Genomic DNA, 18,145 nt, shown 5'->3' with positions numbered 1-18,145 from the left:
GGGTGGCGCAGTTAAGCGTCCGACTTCAGCCAGGTCACGATCTCGCGGTCCGTGGGTTCGAGCCCCGCGTCAGGCTCTGGGCTGATGGCTCAGAGCCTGGAGCCTGTTTCCGATTCTGTGTCTCCCTCTCTCTCTGCCCCTCCCCCGTTCATGCTCTGTCTCTCTCTGTCCCAAAAATAAATAAACATTGAAAAAAAATTTTAAATGTATGTTAAAAAAAAATTTTTTTTAAATGTCATAAAATATATATAGCATCATATTCACCACTTTTTCTTAATGTTTATTTTTGAGAGAGAGAGCATGAATGGGAGAGAGGCAGAAAGAGAGGGGGCACAGGGAATCCGAAGCAGCCTCCGGTGCTCAGAGCAGAGAGCCCGATGACAGGGCTCAAACCCACGAACCATGAAATCGTGACCTGAGCCAAAGCTGAACGCTCAACCAACTGAGCCACCTAGGCTCCCCATGATATCTGTCACTTTAGCCATTTGTAAGTGCACCGTTCAGTGGCGTTAACCCGCAACACCCGCGTTAACCTTACACCTGCAATGTCGTGTGAGCCTCCCCTCGACTTATGCTTGGACCTTTCTCATCATCTCCAACAGAAACTCTGTACCCATCAAACCATAACTCCCCCTCCTCCAGCCTCCTGTAACGCCTACCCTATCCCGTGTCTCAGATCTGCCTACTTTAGGAACCTCACATGAATGGGATCGTACTATGTCTGTCTTCTGTGTCCGGCTCCTGTCGCTAAGCAGAATGTTCCCAAGACCCGTCCACCTTAGAGCACGTGTCAGGACTTCATTCCTTTTATGGCCGGATAATATTCCATAGGACGTATGCATCACGTTGTTCATCCAGTCTTCTGTCCCTGGGCACTTGGGTCGTTTCCACTATCGCGAATAACGCTGCTACGAACATCGAACATCGGGGCGCAAGTATCTGTTTTGAGTCCCTGCTTTCGCTACTTTTGATACATGCCGAGGAGCAGAAATGCCGGGTCACGTGGTTGTTCCACGTTTGTTCCACGTTTAACTTTTTGACAACCCACCAGACTGTTTCCATAGCCTGCCACTAGCCCCTTAGCTAGCCTCTGCCTTGACCTTGCTGTGTTCAAATCAGAACTCAAACACAGATCCAGCTCGGCTGGCCAGCCCCGGGGAGGCCATCCTTACACTTATGGCAGGGCCATGGCAACCCCAAGCATTCCCAGGTGCCAAGAGCCCAGCCCTGCCCGCCACTCCGCCTTCCCCCTGCGGAGCGCTGGGCCCCGCCTGGCAGGGGCAGGGGCACAAAGCTGAACGGGCGGGCACCTGTTCCTGGGCTGCGGGATTCTCTTGCCTAGCATGCTCAGTCTTTCTGTCTTATCCTAACAGGCTCCAGAGCCCTATCACAGGCGGGGGGCATATCGCAGGTGCTCAATAAACACTGGTGAGTAAATGAATGAATGAATGTTGATGTCTATTTCTGCCCCTAAAGGACTATGAGCCAGGGGCAGGCGAGGGAGCAAGGCTCCTGACAAAGCAGGCAAGGAATGCTGAGGCTGGGCTGTGGGGAGTTGTGAGTTCTCCATCCTCACCTTCTGGGGCTCCCCCTGGAGACAGACAGGCCCCCCGCCCCACTGCCCCACGGAGGCATGGGGAGCCGATGTATTTGGAGAAAGGGACTTCCCGCCAGAGCCAGCCAAGGTGCCTCTGGCCTCAGGCATAGGTGCGTAAGAGGCACCAGCTCATAATAAACGTCAAGGTGAGGGTGGCATTCCGGTGTGGGGGGGGGGGGGATAAAATGCCTTTATCTGCCATTTCTTAGGTGCCTGCTATGGGACAGGCCCTGTGCAAATATGTATTGTTTCATTTCACTTTCCCAAGAGCCCCACTTCACAGATGAGGAAACTGAGGCTAAGGAAGGTGTTATGACTTGTCCAGTGTTCCTCGTTGCCCAGTGCCGGGAAAGGTGGGATCCGAACCAGGGACTGTGCTGCCAATGGTCCAGAGTACATGTCCTGCTCCTGCCCCCAGCGCCCCCTCCCAGTCTGTCTTCCCTCGGCATCGACCCCTCGGCTACCGCAGACCCGAAGCGGTGCCCACCGCCCTAAATTTCTCCTTTCCTTCCAGCCAGAGCAGAGGGCTCATTGGGAGTTCCCCTCTCCCTCCGGCTCCTCACTCCCTCTGCCCTGGTCCACCTGGCAATGCTAGGGTTCTCAGCCTACCCTGACCGCCTCCTCTGCTCTCCTTGGCATTTGGGAATGATTCCCACAGGCTGCGTATGGCTCTCCGGGGGCCAGAACGAGGGGCATACGTGGTTCCCCTCCCTGGGACACTCACCGAGCCATACCCTCAGCTCCCTTGGCCGTCTTCTGGAGCAGAAGAGGGTAAGGAAGGCTGGATTGGGAATTCTAGGGAGCCTGAAGGAAAAGCAGGGAGCGTGCACGGGCCGAGCCTCTCTCTGAGCGGGGCATCGTCCTGGGCATGTTGACCCCACTCTCTTCCTTCCCACAGGCTGTCCCTCCCCCTCCCAGGAGACTCCCTGCCTCGCTGGAGGGGCAGCTCAAGGGAGGGGACCCGGGGGACAGGACTCCAGCCCGGCAAGAGCCCCCCCCCCGCTTCCCACCCCTGACAGAGCAAGCTGGGCAGAGGAGAAGCAGAAAAGCCTGTGTTTAACTGGAGCCGGCAGTCTAAACATCAACATCTGTTCGTGATTTCAAAAACAAAACAAAACTACGGTCTGCAGAACCAGTTCCCAGGGCAGATGAGATGGCAGGGAATTCCATCACTTTGTTAAGAACCCAAACTGCTTTCAAGTCCTTTGGAAACCATTTAAACCGTACAGATGTGCTTATGAAGCAAACTGTGCAAATTAGCTTATAAACTATGAGTGAGTCCTGTGACTCTTGCCTGGTACTCAAGGCAGGTGCTGCAGGGGCCCCAGCCAGGTCATACAGCAGCTTATTCTCAACTATCATTGTAGCATATCTGAAAATAATATTAGGGATTTCCTTGCGAAGGCTCAGTGATATAGACATTCCGGTCGTTTCTTCCCTAATTATGTCTCCCTCGACTATTTCTGAAAAGTATTCGTTTATTGTCTTTGTCGTATCGACAAAACTGGGCAAAAGGGCCCTTCTTCGTACCATGGGGGTTGAACAGCATTGCCGAAGCCCTCCCAGAACAGACGCGTGGGTGGGCTGCTACGTCCTACTTGCTAAGTGACCTTGAGCGACCAGCTTCTCCTCCAAGTGCCCGGTTACCCTGACACGCTAGCAGCTAAATCAGCGTTTCAGATCACACGCGTGCTTCCGTGGGACCTAATGCGGGAGCACCTGCAGACACACTGGGTGCAGCAGCATCGCAAAGGGGTCCCGCTCATGCGCCGATGCCTGTCCTGCCTCCGATTGTGCAGACAGTTGGGGAATCCTGCCAGAGCTCAGAGAGGGCATCAAGGGTCAGGGGAGCATTAGCTCCATTTAGAAAACGGGAAACTGAGGTTGGAACGGTTTGAAGCAGTTTGTCAGGCACGTATCGGCTGCCCAACAGTACCTGTTGGCTCAGGAATCACTCCTGGAGACATAAGGACCCAGGTCCACAGCTCACTGCTCTCAGGAGACCCGCTCCTGGTGGGGGAGCCAACTTTCCTTCTCAGCGAACCTTCCCTGGAAAAATCTCTGTATGAAGCCAGGTCCTCCTGCCTGTCCTCAGCCAAGGAGAGAAGGGGCCTGGGGAGGGGGCGGAGAGAACACCAGCCAGTGCACTGACGCTGACCTGCTGGCATCCAAGGCGGGAGGGACGAGGGCCTGTCTGGAATGCAGTAGCCTAGTGCGGGAGGGAGGGAGGGACGCAGGCAACCAGGAGGCAGTGGGGTCCTCGTGCATGGCCCCCACATATGCGCTCTCGTGGCCTCCACGGCCCCCCTCCCCCACCAGGGTCTCCCTTCCAAAGGGGTTGGGGACAGCAAGTTGTTCCAGCCGCTCAGGGCCTCTCCCAAAACTCTTGAGGGAAAATTGAGCCCAACGGACAAGCACGTGACCTCCCTTTGCGAAACTCATAAACACACCCGTGTTCATCCCCACCTGGAAAGCCCAGGGAACACCCCCCGGGAACCCCACAGGGCGCATGCCCCGCCAGCTCCAGCAGGTGCCTTTCGGGAGAACTGTCTGCAGCTTCCAGGACACAGGCTCTAAGCAGCTGCCTCTCTGTGCAGAAGGTGCAGAGGGAGCTTTCCAAAGGCAGAGCCATACTGCCACTTTCCGTCAAGGACAAAAGAGCACAAGGGACCAGGAGGACAGTATGTTACAGCCCCTTTATCTACTTCAAGGCCTGTCACTACCCCCCTCCCAAGAATTTGTCCTTGATTTGGTTGGGAGGGGGGGTGGTTAAAATGTCCTTTTATGATATGGGAGTGTTGTGATAGTGGTTAGTTTCTTTTTCATGGGCTTACTTTGTAGAATTTTACATCCTCATATTCTTTTGAGAATTCTATATGCCTCCGAGGTAAGAAAAAAAGTTGGGGAACCACTGGAGAGAACACAAAATGGAGCCCCCCCCCCACTCTTTGGGTTTCACCGTTTTTGTGTTTGAGAGCCTGATGTCACCTCTGGATCCTCTCCCAAGAAAACGGTATCAACACACTTTTACACACAGCTTCAAGCCTCTGAAGCCCTGGAACTCTCCGTGAAGAAAGCAGGAAGGCTCCTTAAGCGAGGGTCTGGATAGGCACCCACAGACTCAGGGAGGTTCTTAGGAAACGCAGTTTCTTTGGGTCTCCAGGCTCTGGGTTAGTGATTGGCATCAATCTAAATGCTCTGGTGGATCTAGAAAGGAAGGGGAAAGAAAGAGCACCGGGCAGGGAGTCGGTGTGCTGGCTCTGCCCTTGACTCCCTGCGTCACCTTGGCCGAGGGATTGCCCTTCAAGTCTCAGATCTCCCAACTGCTCAGTGAAGAGGTCAGCTGAGGGGAAGTGCAAGGTCCCTCAGGGACCATATTCCAGAAGCGAAGGAGTTTCTAGTAGGGAGTTCCAATAGCAAGAAAATATTACTTCCTTGGGCTGTCCTGGAGCTACCGGAGGGGTGACGTCCACGCGGGGCTTGGAAGAAAGCTGTGCTGATTATTTTCTGTTCCTCTCTCCCCACCGCTCCCCATCTCTGGAGGCTGACCCCATAGACCATGTTGCTGGGACCTTTGCCAGTCAAAGGGACGCACTGAAGGGTGAGCAGATGGGAGAAGAGAGAAGTTGGGCCTTTACCCCACCCCTACCGGCCCTGTGCTCAGTGGAGTTGCTCTAGCCGTGGTTCCTCCCCCCACCCAACTCAGCTCCTGTTGGATGGTCCCCAGGGCCCCCTGAGGATGTCTGTAGCAGGTTCAGGTGTTGCTGTGCTGCCCCTCGCCCCACTCAGGTCCAGGGCCGGTTACCACCTGCCCCCGCGTAGTTCCTGGGTGCCTCCCCACTCCTAGCTGGTCCCCTTAACCCTGCCCACATCCCTGTGTATGGTCCTCGCATTCAATCCTCATCACAATCCAAACTAAGGCCGCCATTCATTCTCCGCCCGGGCCCTAAATGCCACAGCGTCAGGCACATGGTATATACTATTTGTAATTAAATATCAAAATTAAAGATACGCCCCGATTTCCCTTTATCCAAAGTCCTTAAATATCATAAAAAGGGTATCTCTTGGAAAATTCTATGCCAGCGCTAGGGTAAGAAGAGGTCAGAAATTGCTACGCATCCCTGAAAGACAGAACGCCGATGGGATGGGATGGGGAGATGGCAGCCGGTACCCGGGCAAGATACAAGGTGCCTAAATCTGACTGCACCATAACGTACAGCTTCCCTGTGACAAAGTACCCTCTAAAATGGCTACAAGCCCCGGGGAGCCTGGGTGGCTCAGTGGGTTGAGCCTCCGACTCTTGATTTTGGCTCAGGTCATGATCCCAGGGCGGTGGGATCGAGCCCCACGACGGGCTGTGTGCTGAGTGTGGAGCGTGCTTAAGATGCTCTCTCTCCCCCCTGCCCCTCTCCCCCACTCACATTCTCTCTCTCTCTCTCAAATAAAAAAATGCTAAAAATAAAAGAGGTAGAAAGCTAGATTTTTAAAAATTTCAAAAATAAATAATGGCAAGCCCAGACCGACTGGGTAAAAGAATTTGTTGTATATCTATCTACCTATCTATCCAGGAATTAAACAGATTATACTAAACATTTATGCATATTTTTTCATATTAATTTAAGAAAGACAACCTAGTACAAAAATAAACACATAAGAGAATAAACCCAAAGGGCCAATAAACGTGTGAAAAGATGTTCCATCTCACTAGTAATTGAAAAAGTCGTTTTAAGATCAAAATAAGACTGTTTATTTTTCCTTATCCAATCGGCAAAAGTTAAAAGAGGTCGGTGACCTCAACTGTCAGGGTGGAAAGGGGGAAGTGGGTGCCGTCGTGAGCCGTTGGGTGTTGAATTCAGCCCAGAAGATGGCCTCATTTAGTTCAAAGACAGAATGACAGTTACTTTGAGATAGCGTAGACATGCTGTCACCTGGGCCTTGTGCATGGGTGACGTGAGCAGAGGGTAGAAAAAGGAAAGAATAAGCTAAGGGGGGTACGAGATGACACTTAAAAGGCCCACGTCTTAGAAAATCTGTCACCATGACTCACAGGAAATAAGCCTTCTTGTGGGTGTTGAGGGGAACCTCTTGAAAGTACGTGGGGGTTTGAACAGCATGAAGTCCGAGAACCACAAGACCTTAGGGGAGGGCTTTCAAAGAAATCATTCTGTCCCCCTCAACCCCTCCACCACCCAACCGAAGAGAGCTAGGGCACCCTTCCAGAAGGATTCCAATCACTGACAATGTCAAAGGGGAGGCCAGTACCAAAGAGGATTCTGGTATTGCTGGCTCCAACACCCACCTGTGAAATAAGCAAGGGCCTGGAATCAGATGCCCTCCGGCCTCCGTATCCCGATCCAGAAAATGCGGGTCATACCATCACCCTGTGGTATTGTTGGGAGCGCTGAACGGGATGATGGCCGTCAACAAAGCCAACTACAATGCCTGACAAAGTAAGTACTCTCCTACAGAACAGAATAAAATAAGCAAAGGTTATTGATCTGAGGACGGACTGGCTGCAGTGTAGACGGAGGCCACAGCAGAATGGAGAGGACGTTCCCTCTAAGGGAACGTGTGCGTCTGATGATATTTGAAAGCTAGAAATGATGCAGCATATATGGGAAATGAAGGGTCACCATCTTTACAAATCAAGAAGAAAGAGACCAACACCGCAAAGGAAAAGTCAGCGAAAGACACGGACCATTCGGAAAAGAGAACGTAAGTGTCCAATATCCATGAACTACAGTTCACGCGTACTATCAATTTAAAAGGAATATAAAATTAAACCAGTATGAGATGCTGTATTTTGAGCTACCAAACTGGCGAGAACTTTTAAAAAATGCAACGGGAAATGCTGACGAGAGCAGGAACAGTAGGCTCGTCACCTGCTCCTTGGGAATGCAGGTAGGACATTTCCAGGGGACACACTGGAGGGGGCGTATCCAAAAACTTCAAAATGGGCAGCCCTCTTATTTAGAAAATAACCAGAAGTTTGCACCGCCCTGTGCAGATTTAGGGGTACCAACTTCTTTCTCCTTCACCCCTCTACCCTCAAAGACTGAGCCATGATTTCCCGGCCCCCATCAACAGGACCCGTGGCTCCTCACGTGAGACGGGAGAGCAGTACAAGAGACAATGGAGTCCGGCTGGAAATGGAACAGATGAAGTTGGAGACAGGCAGTCATTTTGCCAGAGCCAAGAGAAAGCCGACCGTCACCAGAAAGAGGGGACAAAGCAGTTGCTCTCGCGGGGGCGGGGGGGGGGGGGGGCGGGCGCCAAGACAAAAGTGAGGGTGCGTCATCAGGTCCTCAGAGTGACAGATGCCAAGAAGGGATGAGATGTAGGAGAGATTTATTGGGGAACTCCCTGTGAAGGATAAAGGGGGAGGGGAAGAAGGCAGGGAGGGCCTTCAGATGGGCCCACGATGCGGGTCTGACAGTTGCGAAAGGAGAGTGGGAAGGAAGGGCCCCACGCGGCCGTGTGGCCTGAGGCGCTCTTGGGCCGAGCACTGGGAAGAGCCCTGGGAAGGCTGCCAGTTGGAGAAGCACCACAATGGGCAGAAGGTGCCCAGCTCTAGAGGCCCCTGGAGCTTCCTGACCCAACCCTGCTTGGTCCCGGGCCACCCAAAGGCAGGAAACTTTCTAGAAGCCGGGTGGTCTGCCCTAATCCAAGTGAGCAAACGTACAGAAACGCTGGCCACTAGCTCAGCCAGGGATCCCCCAGGGCTGGCCTCGTCCAGGACACCCCCACGTCAGCCCTTCCCAAGGCCTCTCCCTGGCCTGCACCCACCACCCCTCCCACCAGGCTGCCCCACACCCGCTCTGGTCATTTAGAAGTCAGCATGGCTTTCCCAGAGAACAGCTGCATGGGACACCGAGGAGTGCCTTTGTCCCCTCGTCCCGGCTCCTCTAGGAGGGAAGGAGACCCGGACGGAGAGCTGGAGGCTGCCACCGGCCCCTGACTCCCTGGCATTACCTGCCTCCTGGCTCCAGCGTCCCTGACTTTTAAGGAGCCTCCTGTGTCCACATCACTTCTTTGGTGGCATCTCAGCCGGGCTCCTTTGTTCCGGGTCTCGTACCCTACATTAACTTTGATCTCACCCTCCAAATAAGCATCCCATTCACAGTTGAGGAAATGGAGACTCAGAGACACAAGGTGGTCCACAACCCAACTGCCAGGGTATGGATGCCCAAACCGCTCCCGCTGCCTGAGCAGAGAAAGGGGTGTGTCTCATGGTATTCAGGGAATGCCACAGCCAGGGACAGTACAGCCAGGAGAAAGGCCCAACCAGCATGGGCCGCTCTAGGGACACGGGTGTCTTCCAGAGCCAGAGGGTGGGAGAGGGAGTGGGGGCTGGGGGAACAAAGATACTGCTCGAATTTTCACAACTAGCAGCTGATCATGCTTTACCTAGGTGAGTAAAAAATGAACCGCCTTGGGGCGCCTGGGTGGCTCAGTCGGTTAAGCGTCGGACTCTTGACCTCAGCTCAGGTCATCACCTCACGGTTTGTGAGATCGAGCCCCACGTCGGGCTCTGTGCTGGCAACACAAAGCCTGCTTGGGATTCACTCTCTTCCTGTCTCTCTGCCCCTCCCTCGCTCGTGCTCTTTCCCTCTCTCTCAAAAATACACGTTAAAAAAAAAAAAGGCAAACAGCCTCTTGTGAGGTAAAACCAATATAAAGATACGACAGTGCTGATTCTGCAGAAGCAGCTGGGGGTCCCCTACCGGACACGGCAGGGAAGACCTGTCAGCAACTTCTGGGCGGGCACTCCATTTTTCCAGTTCATCCTAAACTGGTTCTTGGGATGAGGAGGGAAACCAAAGGCCCTCTGGGGGCCCCTCTTGCACAGAATATGGCCCATTCCTAGTGTCTGCTCAAGGCCGGGAGGGTAAACAGGGTCAGGAGGAGCTCAGATCACTGGTGCCGTGGGGTCCTGGGATGAGGTGGCTTGACTCCAGGCATAGTCTGCCCCCAGGCTCCACAACCTCGGTTGTTTCCTCATTCGAGAAGCTCTGTCAGAAGAGAGCGGTGGAAGTCCGGGCCCCAGGCTGAACTCTGACCTTGTACTCCACCTCACAGCTCCTGTCTACCAGCACCCCGTGCCACACCCGTTCTTGTCATACCCAGTGCTCATGACTCGTTCACTCTCTCCCCTGAAATGCCACAGGCTCCGGAAGGCGGCCTGTCCCTGTCCACACACCAATTCGTACCTGTCGAATCACCGCCCACGGCCCACTTTCAGGTATCTCCAAATTACACACCCACCCTTATGTATGGAAGCCCGCGTGTGCTCATCGGCCCCCACAGGTACACCCCCAAGCCAGGCAGGGTCCCACCTAAGGCCGTCTGGTCTGGGCACAGGGACAAACCGGTGTGGCAGGCCCCCCGGGAGCCCCGGAAGCCTTTGGGAAAGAACACAGTGCAAGGGTGCGGGAGCCAGGCCCTCAGGGGGCAGTGGGAGGACAGGGTACCCGGGGGGACACTCCCGTGAACACCATCCACTCCTGCGTATCCCCCCACCCAGACCCTCGTGCCCCAGGCAAAGAAGCGCCCCTCCCCCACCAGGCGCGCGCACGCACACACACACACACTGGTGTGCATGTCTCCACACTCACGTTCAGAAGCCACATGGGGCATCCTTGGACTCTGCTGTGCGGGGAGGTAACCCCAGGAGGCCTTCCCTCCCAGACTGGGAAGATCACCTACCCCAGCACATGGGGCTCTGGGTTCCATCCTGACCACCCCCCAGCTGACTTCAGAACTAGAACCCAGAGGTCCTTCATTCCCCTAACCCTAGGAGAGCGTGGGGAGAAAGCCCGGGGTCTGCTCTCCGCCTCACTCTCCTCACTGCCTCTTCACACATTAATCAATGCAATTGTGTCTGAGCATTTGGGGGCCTGAAGGGGCCAAGGAAAGCCTGCGGGGGTGAGAGGAGGGAGTAGAGGCTGAGGTCCACCCTCCATCATAACCCTTGAGATTCCATTTTGCTCCATGTCTCTGAACACAACAGTCCTTCACATCTGAGTATGAATTAGCCTAGTATGCTGCTGGACAGCCCTGGGCATCCTGAGTGAGACGGTAACACATGAAGGGTGTGAAGGAAGGAGAGGGATGTCAGGAAAAACTTACCTTCTCCAAGAATTGGGAGCACTAAGGGCTGGTGCTTTCAACTCACCTTGCCCACCCACCGCAGCTGTATCATGTCTGTAACATCTGCCCCACACTACAGACATCAGCAGGCGGGGCACGTTTCACATTTAGCCATTTTTTTTTAATGCTCAAAAGCTCTGTACAAAAAACAAAGTCACAAATGAGTCCTCACAACACCCCTGTGAGGTAGGTAGGCAAGTATTATTCTCCCATTTTACAAATGGGGAAACTGAGGCAGAGAGGCGCAGTGACCGGCCAGTGGTCCCAGCACAGCTGAAAGTCAGGGCCAACCGTGAAAACACAAAGGATCCCTCTCGGTTCAGCCTGAGCTCTGACCCCTCCTCTAGACCTTGTCTGCAAAGAAATCAAAACTCTCTAATATATGCAAAAATCAACAAACCCGACAGATCTGAAAAGGGAGGGAATGGACATACAGTAGTTTCGCAGATTTCAGCCAAGACGGCCCAATTCCTTCCAATGCTAGGGAGATGGGAACAGAGACACATCCGCCTGTTTTTCCACAGAAGCGCACGCACCCAACCAGGGAGGGCCACGTAGTCAGCCTTCAGGCCGCCCGGCCCCTGGGCTTCAGCGGAGAACGGTCCCCAAAGGAAGAGCCAGACTCAACTCCACAGGGCCGCACCCTCCCGCCCCTCCCAGCGGCCTTCCCACTGTCGGGACAGCCTCCTGCTCACCAGCCCCTTCTGTTCCCTCTGGAGGGAAGCTCGGGGCGGGGGGGGTCCTCAGCTCGGATGGCCTGCAACCCAGGTGAGCCCTCACACCCTCCTTAGCCCTCTTCACCATTCCCTCAGGGTCACCCAGCAGTCCTCGGGGCTCCTGCTGCAGCAGATGGGGACTGGAGCCATCTAGGCCACCAGGGCAGGGAAGAAGCACAGAAGGACCCACTGCTGGGAGCTTGGCTTCCTCAGCCCTTCCCGCCCTGGCGCCCGGGAAACGGAGCAGGCCTCTTCCTGGGGCCGCATCCACCTTCTAGAAGCTCTTTCCTCCCGAGAGGACCCCTCCCTTCCAGCTCCTTGGGGACCCTCACAGTCCTGCCATCCCCAGGAGACGGACAAGGGGAAGGAAGGAGAAGGGGCACGAGAGGCCACCAAGAGCCCTGTCCGCTCCCCGGGGAGCCAGGGGCCCCAGGGCAGTGCTCGGGCAGCAAAAGGGGAGAAGCCGAGCAGGAGGGCAGGCAGCAAGAGAAAGCAAGAGAAGGAACCGGACTCTGCACCTGAGGCTGTGAGGACCGCTCGGAAGCGGGAGAGGAAAGCGCATGCGTGCAAGTGGAGCGTGGCTTCGTTTGGTGGCTACTTGGGGACTGAGCTCCTTGGAAGCCATCTTCGGTCTGCAAGGCACACGCCGGGCCCGTGCGCCTGTGGTTTACAAGTATACCTGTGCACTAATTGTCCTATCAAAACCTCTTCTTAAAAAAGGGTCCCAACCCCACTCCAGTCTCTGCGGGAAGCTGGGGAATGGGTTCCTCAGGACGGCTCCCAGTGAGGAGCACCTGGAGCACGCCTGTGGGAGGGGGCACACAGGGGCGGGGGAGCACCTCCTACAGGAAGTCTCCAGCAGCGGCGGGCTCAAGGCCGTGGCTCCGCTCCTGCCACCGGCAGCGCAGCCCGGAGAAGGGCTGGTCCTGCACGCTCTCCAGCTCGGGGAAGCCCAGCTGATTGAGGATCTCATAGACTCCGGCCTTTGATGCCACCTGGGGAAGACAGCAGAGATGGGGGCGGAGTTCCCAGGGAGACGGGTCACCCCGCCCCCCCTCCCCCCACCCACCACATCACCACACCTTCCTCCCTGCGCTGGGCTCCAAAACACACAGGTGAGCCTGGGGCCCAGCGCTGCCTTCCCCAAGCTCAGCGACCCGAGCAAGTTTGTGTTTTGACCGCCAATGGCCGCTCTGAGTTTCAGTTCCCTTATAACGGGGACAACAGGCTCCACCTCCCAGGACCATGATGGAAGGCTACAGAGCACAGAGAGCACCCAGCAGATAGTAAGGAAATGGACAGCCGCGCAGGAAGCCAAGTGCCCCTGTGCCTGTGCCGCCCTGATGTTCCCGCTGAGATGCTCAGGGGCACAGAAGGCAGCGGGGAGACAGGAGCCAGCGACAGCCCTGTGGCTGTGTGTTCGGGCTGTGAACCAGGCAGGTCCACCGCAGGCCTCAGTGCAGGAGGGCAGGCTGGGGGCTCCCTGTACATTCCCCATGCAGCCCTGGGCCCAGCAGCCCAGGGCCCGGCACTAGACTCAACCCACTCAACAACCAGCCCCCTTCTCTCTCCACCATCCTTGGAGATGGGGAGGATTCAGGCTCCACTCAGACCAACGGTCCCCAGGCAACCCTCCCCCCGCCACCCTCCACTCATCCCCACGATGGAGGGACTGAGGGCCCCAGAGGCTGGAGCCCACACGCTGGACTGGACCAGTTCTCTCCTTCCTTGATACGCCCCCAACACGAGCCACCTAGGTTCAGCTGGGGAGGGGATCAAGTTCCTGCCCAGCCCCTGGTTCCCCCAATTTCTACTCTCCAAGCGGAGCCCAAGCAGAGGTGTCTGAAGTCCCCCACGACCTCCATCCGTCCCACCCAGGGGTCCAAAGAAGAAGCCGAGCCCAGTCCTGCTCAGGAGGATGGCCCTGATGTGGACTTGGTGTGATCCACCCCCCATCAGGGCTCCTGACTCAACACGCATCTGCCCAAGGACCACCCTGAAGGCTTGCCTTCAGCCCAACTACCCAGCAGCCAGCAGCCACTGCCATGGTCCCTCTGCCTCTGTTCCCGCAGCTCTGACCTCACCCGCACTCCTACCTAAGCCCCCGTGCCCTTCCTATGCCCACTCTGGAGGGGTCACCAGCTCCCACTCTCCGCTCCGCCTGCCCCAGGGGAGCTAACTCCAGCCTCGAGTCCAGATTAGAACCGTCAGGACAGGCCGGCAAGGTCAGGAGAGACCAGCGTCCGGGCGGAGGAGTAATTACAGGCTGCTCTGCTTCTGGCCTAGAAGAACCGGGAGGCCAAGCAGAGAGAGGGACGGCGGAGACGGAACGAGAGGGCAGTGTCTCAGGCCAGACACGGTGGGCTTTGCAGCGAACCGACTGGCCCTAGTGCTGACCGTGAACGCGGTACTTACTCTGTGCTCAGTCTCCTCCTCTGTACAATGAGAGAGTAAGAGTGGCCACGTAAGGCAGCCCCGCTTACCCAGGGCCCAGAAGGTGGCACCGGGTATGTCTCACGGACTCCCCCTCCCCCCCCCCCCCCACAACGTCCTGAGGTGGTACGGACAGTAACAAGATGCATCTTACTGCTGAGGACTGCTGGTTAGAGGGCTCAGCTTGTCCGAGGTCACAGCTGGAAGGCGGCAGGGGCCACGCCACCATCTTGCCCCTCGCAGGGCACAGGTGAGGGGTGAACGCAACAATGGGCATGGAGCACCGGGGAATGTCAGCCTCGGGGACGCACCGAGGGCCCCCACACGCCTGCTCGCCCTCCTCCTCCCCCTCCTCCTCCTCCGGCACTCACTCATCCAGCTTTTCCCGACTGCCCGCCAAGTACGGGTGCCTGAGGGGTGGCCTCAGCCCCACGCCCACCCCCCGCATCTCACCTCCCGCATCCAGGCGCTGAAGGGCCTCTGCCAGGAGTCGGCCTTCTCCAGGTGGAGGTAGGCGTTGAGGAGCACCAGGTAAACGTAGCGCTCCAGGTACTGTAGGCTCCGAAGCTGCAGCCTCCGGGCCTCCGGCTCCGATTTGGCCGCTTTGGCCTGGAAGACGGCACGGGGTGGGAGTCAGACACACCACACGCTCACAACCTGACTGCCCTTGGCACCAGCACCAGGACAGGAGGAAGGGGTTCAGACAGCAAGGCCAAGGGCACCGCCCCAGTTACAGGAGAGGCCAACAGATGGCAAGGCTAAGCCGTCAGGGCTCCGACTGCGGATGCAGCATGGCCTCACCCACCCCCCACACCTCCACACCCCCATGGCCCAGGCTCCGTGGCCTCCAGCTGCTCACGGCAGGTGAGTGTATCGCTGTCTGGGAGGGGGAGCCCCCTCTTGGCCTCTGACCCCAACCGGTCCCTCGCTGACTTCCTCACCCATTCCTCAAGTGGCTCAGGATCAGGGGCAGAAGGGAGTCAATATAGCCCTCGGCCCTGGCCCTACCCTCCGCAAGGCTGGGACAGATCCCAGAAAGGCCACCAGGGCCGGGGATCAACAAGAGATCCGGTGGCTGAGGGGAGAAAGAGCTGTGTGTGCACTGGGTGGAGGGACATCAATCTGTTTAACGAGCCACCTTGGGCAGCTTCTAGGAGAACAGCACCAGGTGACATGCTGGGGAGAGAAAGGACAGCCACATGATTAAAGATAGGCTTCCCAGAGAGCGTGGGATTTGGCTGGGCTGTGTGGGTGGAGAGAGCGAGCAGCCTGTGGGGCGGTGCAGAGGTGAGGCCGGTGCCCGGCAGGTGGGGACTGGAAGGGGCTGGCCTGGCTGGAACGAGGGTGTGAGGGGACAGGAAGGGGAGCTGGACTGGCAGCCAAGTGTGGAAGCCTACCCTCTACTCCAGCCCAGTTCCCACCCTGGCATGCAGATGCCTGGGGCCCCAGCCCAGACTGATCAGATGGGAGCCTGCGGGCCTACACATCAGGATTCCAAGAAGCTCCCCGGGTGATTCTCTGTGGCCAGGGTATAGCACCATGGCTTTAGCATGGGGGGAGCCACTGAAGGTTTGGGGGTAGGAGTGACCTATTAACAGAAGACTCACAGGAGGCTAATGCTTAGGAGGAAGGGGACTTAAATGGGGTCCTCTTGAGGCTTTCTTGGCATGGGCATCGGTGGGCACCCCAAGACATACGGAGTCAGCTCCCCCGCTGGACAGTGTCCCTGCCACCAGGTCTGAGTTGTTCCTCTGACCTGCCACAGACATGCAGCCCAGCCTGGAGGCTGAGCCCCGGAGAGGGAACACGGCACCTCATCTCACCTCCGCCCCTTCTCACCCCACACCCTCCAGGCCCCCACCCAGGGCCCAGAGCAGCTCTCTGTGCTCCAGGAAGAAGATGTAGTTCAGAGGCTGTTCCCTCGGGTGCCAGAAACCTCTGCGGGAGGGGACACAGCCAGCCCAGGGCCTCCGGGAACCAGGAAGGGCGACCTCCCAACAGCCGGGCCATGGCTGAAAGCCTTCTCGCGGGGACACAGCTCAGCCCAGTGTGTCTCCTCCGGGCCGCCGCAGGAAGGCCCCAGACATGACATGACCTACAGCCCCAAGAACCAGGAGCTGGAGGGGGACCGTTTGCAGGGCCTGAGCGCCCCTACCCCCCATTTCTGCCTCAGGTAACAGCCTTCCCGGGATGGAGCAAGTGGTTACGGAAACTTGCACAGCCAGCCCACCCACACCATCTGGAGGGAGCTCTGGGTCCCCAGGGATGGGGCAGGAGTGGAGGGTGGGCAGTGGATGGGGCCCCAGAGCAGGGAGGGCCCACAACCACTGCTCTGACTCCCTGGGAGACATGATGGGGCTCTGGTCCCAGTTCTGCCATTTCACCTGTCAGCCCCCATGATTCTGGAGGTGGGATTGCTCAAGCGTGTAAGGTGCACCTGTAAACCATGAAGAGCCACGGTGATCTATGGAGCAGGAGAGAGCGCTACAACAGGAAGAGGAAGCGTGCGTAGGCCCTGCCTGCAGTGACACTCACAGTCTGGGTGGGGGGCAGAGGACAACTGCAGAGCACCCAGAGCAACCGGGTCAGGGGACCAAGGCAGGGCAGGGGGCTGGACCAGGACGGGCATCAAAAAAGGTGCCCGGGTGGCTCAGTCGGTTAGGGTCCAACTTTGGCTCAGGTCATTATCTCAGTTTATGAGTTTGAGCCTCGCGTCAGGCTCACTGCTGACATCTCAAGGGTCTGGAGCCTGCTTCAGATCGTCTGTCCCACTCTCTCTCTCCACCCCTCCCCCACTCACTCTCTGTCCCTCTCAAAATAAATAAATACACTTAAAAAAAAAAAAGGTGGTGATATTAGAGGTGGGTTAGGAAAAAGCAGGGCAGGAAGGTGCCCTGAGAGGGGGAGGAAAGGGGTCAGAGAGTGAGGTGTGTCCAAGGGAGACTGACAGGGGAGGGGGCAACAGGGGAGGCTGGGGCCCAGAATAGGGTGTGGAAGCCACTCCAGGCCCTGATGTGATGGACAAAGGGGCCACTGAAGGCTTCTGGCGGATGTGAGGGTGGAAATGGCCCCATGGCTGCTGCAGGAAGATGAATGGAGCAGAGAAAGACAGGTGCCTTGTTTTAAGGACCAACCAACCAGGGGCTCAAAAAAGTGCAGTTTTGCTTAGCAATTAGGACGCGGAGGGGCCCCTGGATGGCTCAGTCGGTTAAGCGTCCGACTTCAGCTCAGGTCTGATCTTGCCGTTCATGAGTTCGAGCCCCCCGTCGGGCTCTGTGCTGACAGCTCGGAGCCTGGAGCCTGCTTCGGATCCTGTGTCTCCCTCTCTCTCTGCCCCTCCCTCACCCGTGCTCTGTGTCTCTCTTTCAAAAATAAACATTGAAAAAAAAAAAAAGACATCAGGAAGTGGACAAAAAATTAAAAGAAGTTTCTACCTAGATACAAAGTATGGCCAATACACCACCATCCGCCGACCCCTAAGTGGTTACTCTGTGCTACACTGCACTGGGCACTCATCACCCCATCCCTTCCCAATCTCCATCCCTGGAGCCTACTCGACATTTTCTTAGAAAGGAGAGGAAGTCACCCCCAGATCCACCAGGCAAGAACCATTTTAAACTGCTTTCAGCTAGAGAGCTCTAACGACACATCCTACAGGCATGAGAAGCCCTCAGCTCTGGGTTGGCCCACGGGTTGGCCCGGGGCACAGCCACACAAGCCCTATCCTCTCCAAGCCCCCCGCTCCCATGGGGACAGAGGCCTGCTGCTCCCAGAGACACCAGAGGGGACAGAGTCTGAGGAATATTCAGGGTGGAGAGGTTGAGTGTCCTTCTGAGCCCTACTGGTAAGTAGGGTAGAATTATCTCTAAATTCGGACCACAAGTAAAGGTGACACTGACACCCCCCCCCCCACGAGGTGCCATGGGCTATTCCTGCATGATCACAGGCTATGATTTGGGACAATGACCCATCTTCCCATCAAGGCCCTGGTTTCCTTAAAATCACCCCATGTTGGCACCGTCTGGGGAGGAGGAGAGGCCAGCCACCTCCTGTCGATAAAAATAGTGGCACCATTTTTAAATGGCCCGGCCGGCCAGGCTGTCATTAGCTGCGGTGGAGCTGGACAAGGCTTCCTCATCCACCGGGCCTGAGCCCTAAAATAGAAGAGGCCTCGGAAAGGGGGCCGGGGTGCTGGGCATTTCAGCCCTCTCCAGCCTGAGGTCGGCCAGCCTCAGCGTGGGCCCAGCGT

At 56.7% G+C, this 18,145-nt stretch overlaps 1 protein-coding gene across 1 annotated transcript in view; it reads right to left on the bottom strand.

Moving 5' to 3' along the window:
- Positions 1-10,846: 10,846 nt before the first annotated feature.
- The window catches only part of PALD1 (phosphatase domain containing paladin 1), a 73,153-nt gene continuing 65,854 nt past the window's right edge, over positions 10,847-18,145 (bottom strand). The window contains exons 19-20 of the mRNA XM_043596544.1: positions 14,350-14,505; positions 10,847-12,458 (exon numbers count right to left, since the gene is read on the bottom strand). Coding sequence (XP_043452479.1) covers positions 12,306-12,458; positions 14,350-14,505 — 309 coding nt within the window. The 3' untranslated portion in view covers positions 10,847-12,305. The remainder of the gene's footprint in view (positions 12,459-14,349; positions 14,506-18,145) is intronic.

This window comes from Prionailurus bengalensis, chromosome D2 (genome assembly GCF_016509475.1).
Source record: "Prionailurus bengalensis isolate Pbe53 chromosome D2, Fcat_Pben_1.1_paternal_pri, whole genome shotgun sequence".
Taxonomy (NCBI): Eukaryota; Metazoa; Chordata; class Mammalia; order Carnivora; family Felidae; genus Prionailurus; species Prionailurus bengalensis.
The sequence above is the reverse complement of the archived record's forward strand: the minus strand, read 5'-3'. Positions and strand labels throughout refer to the sequence as shown.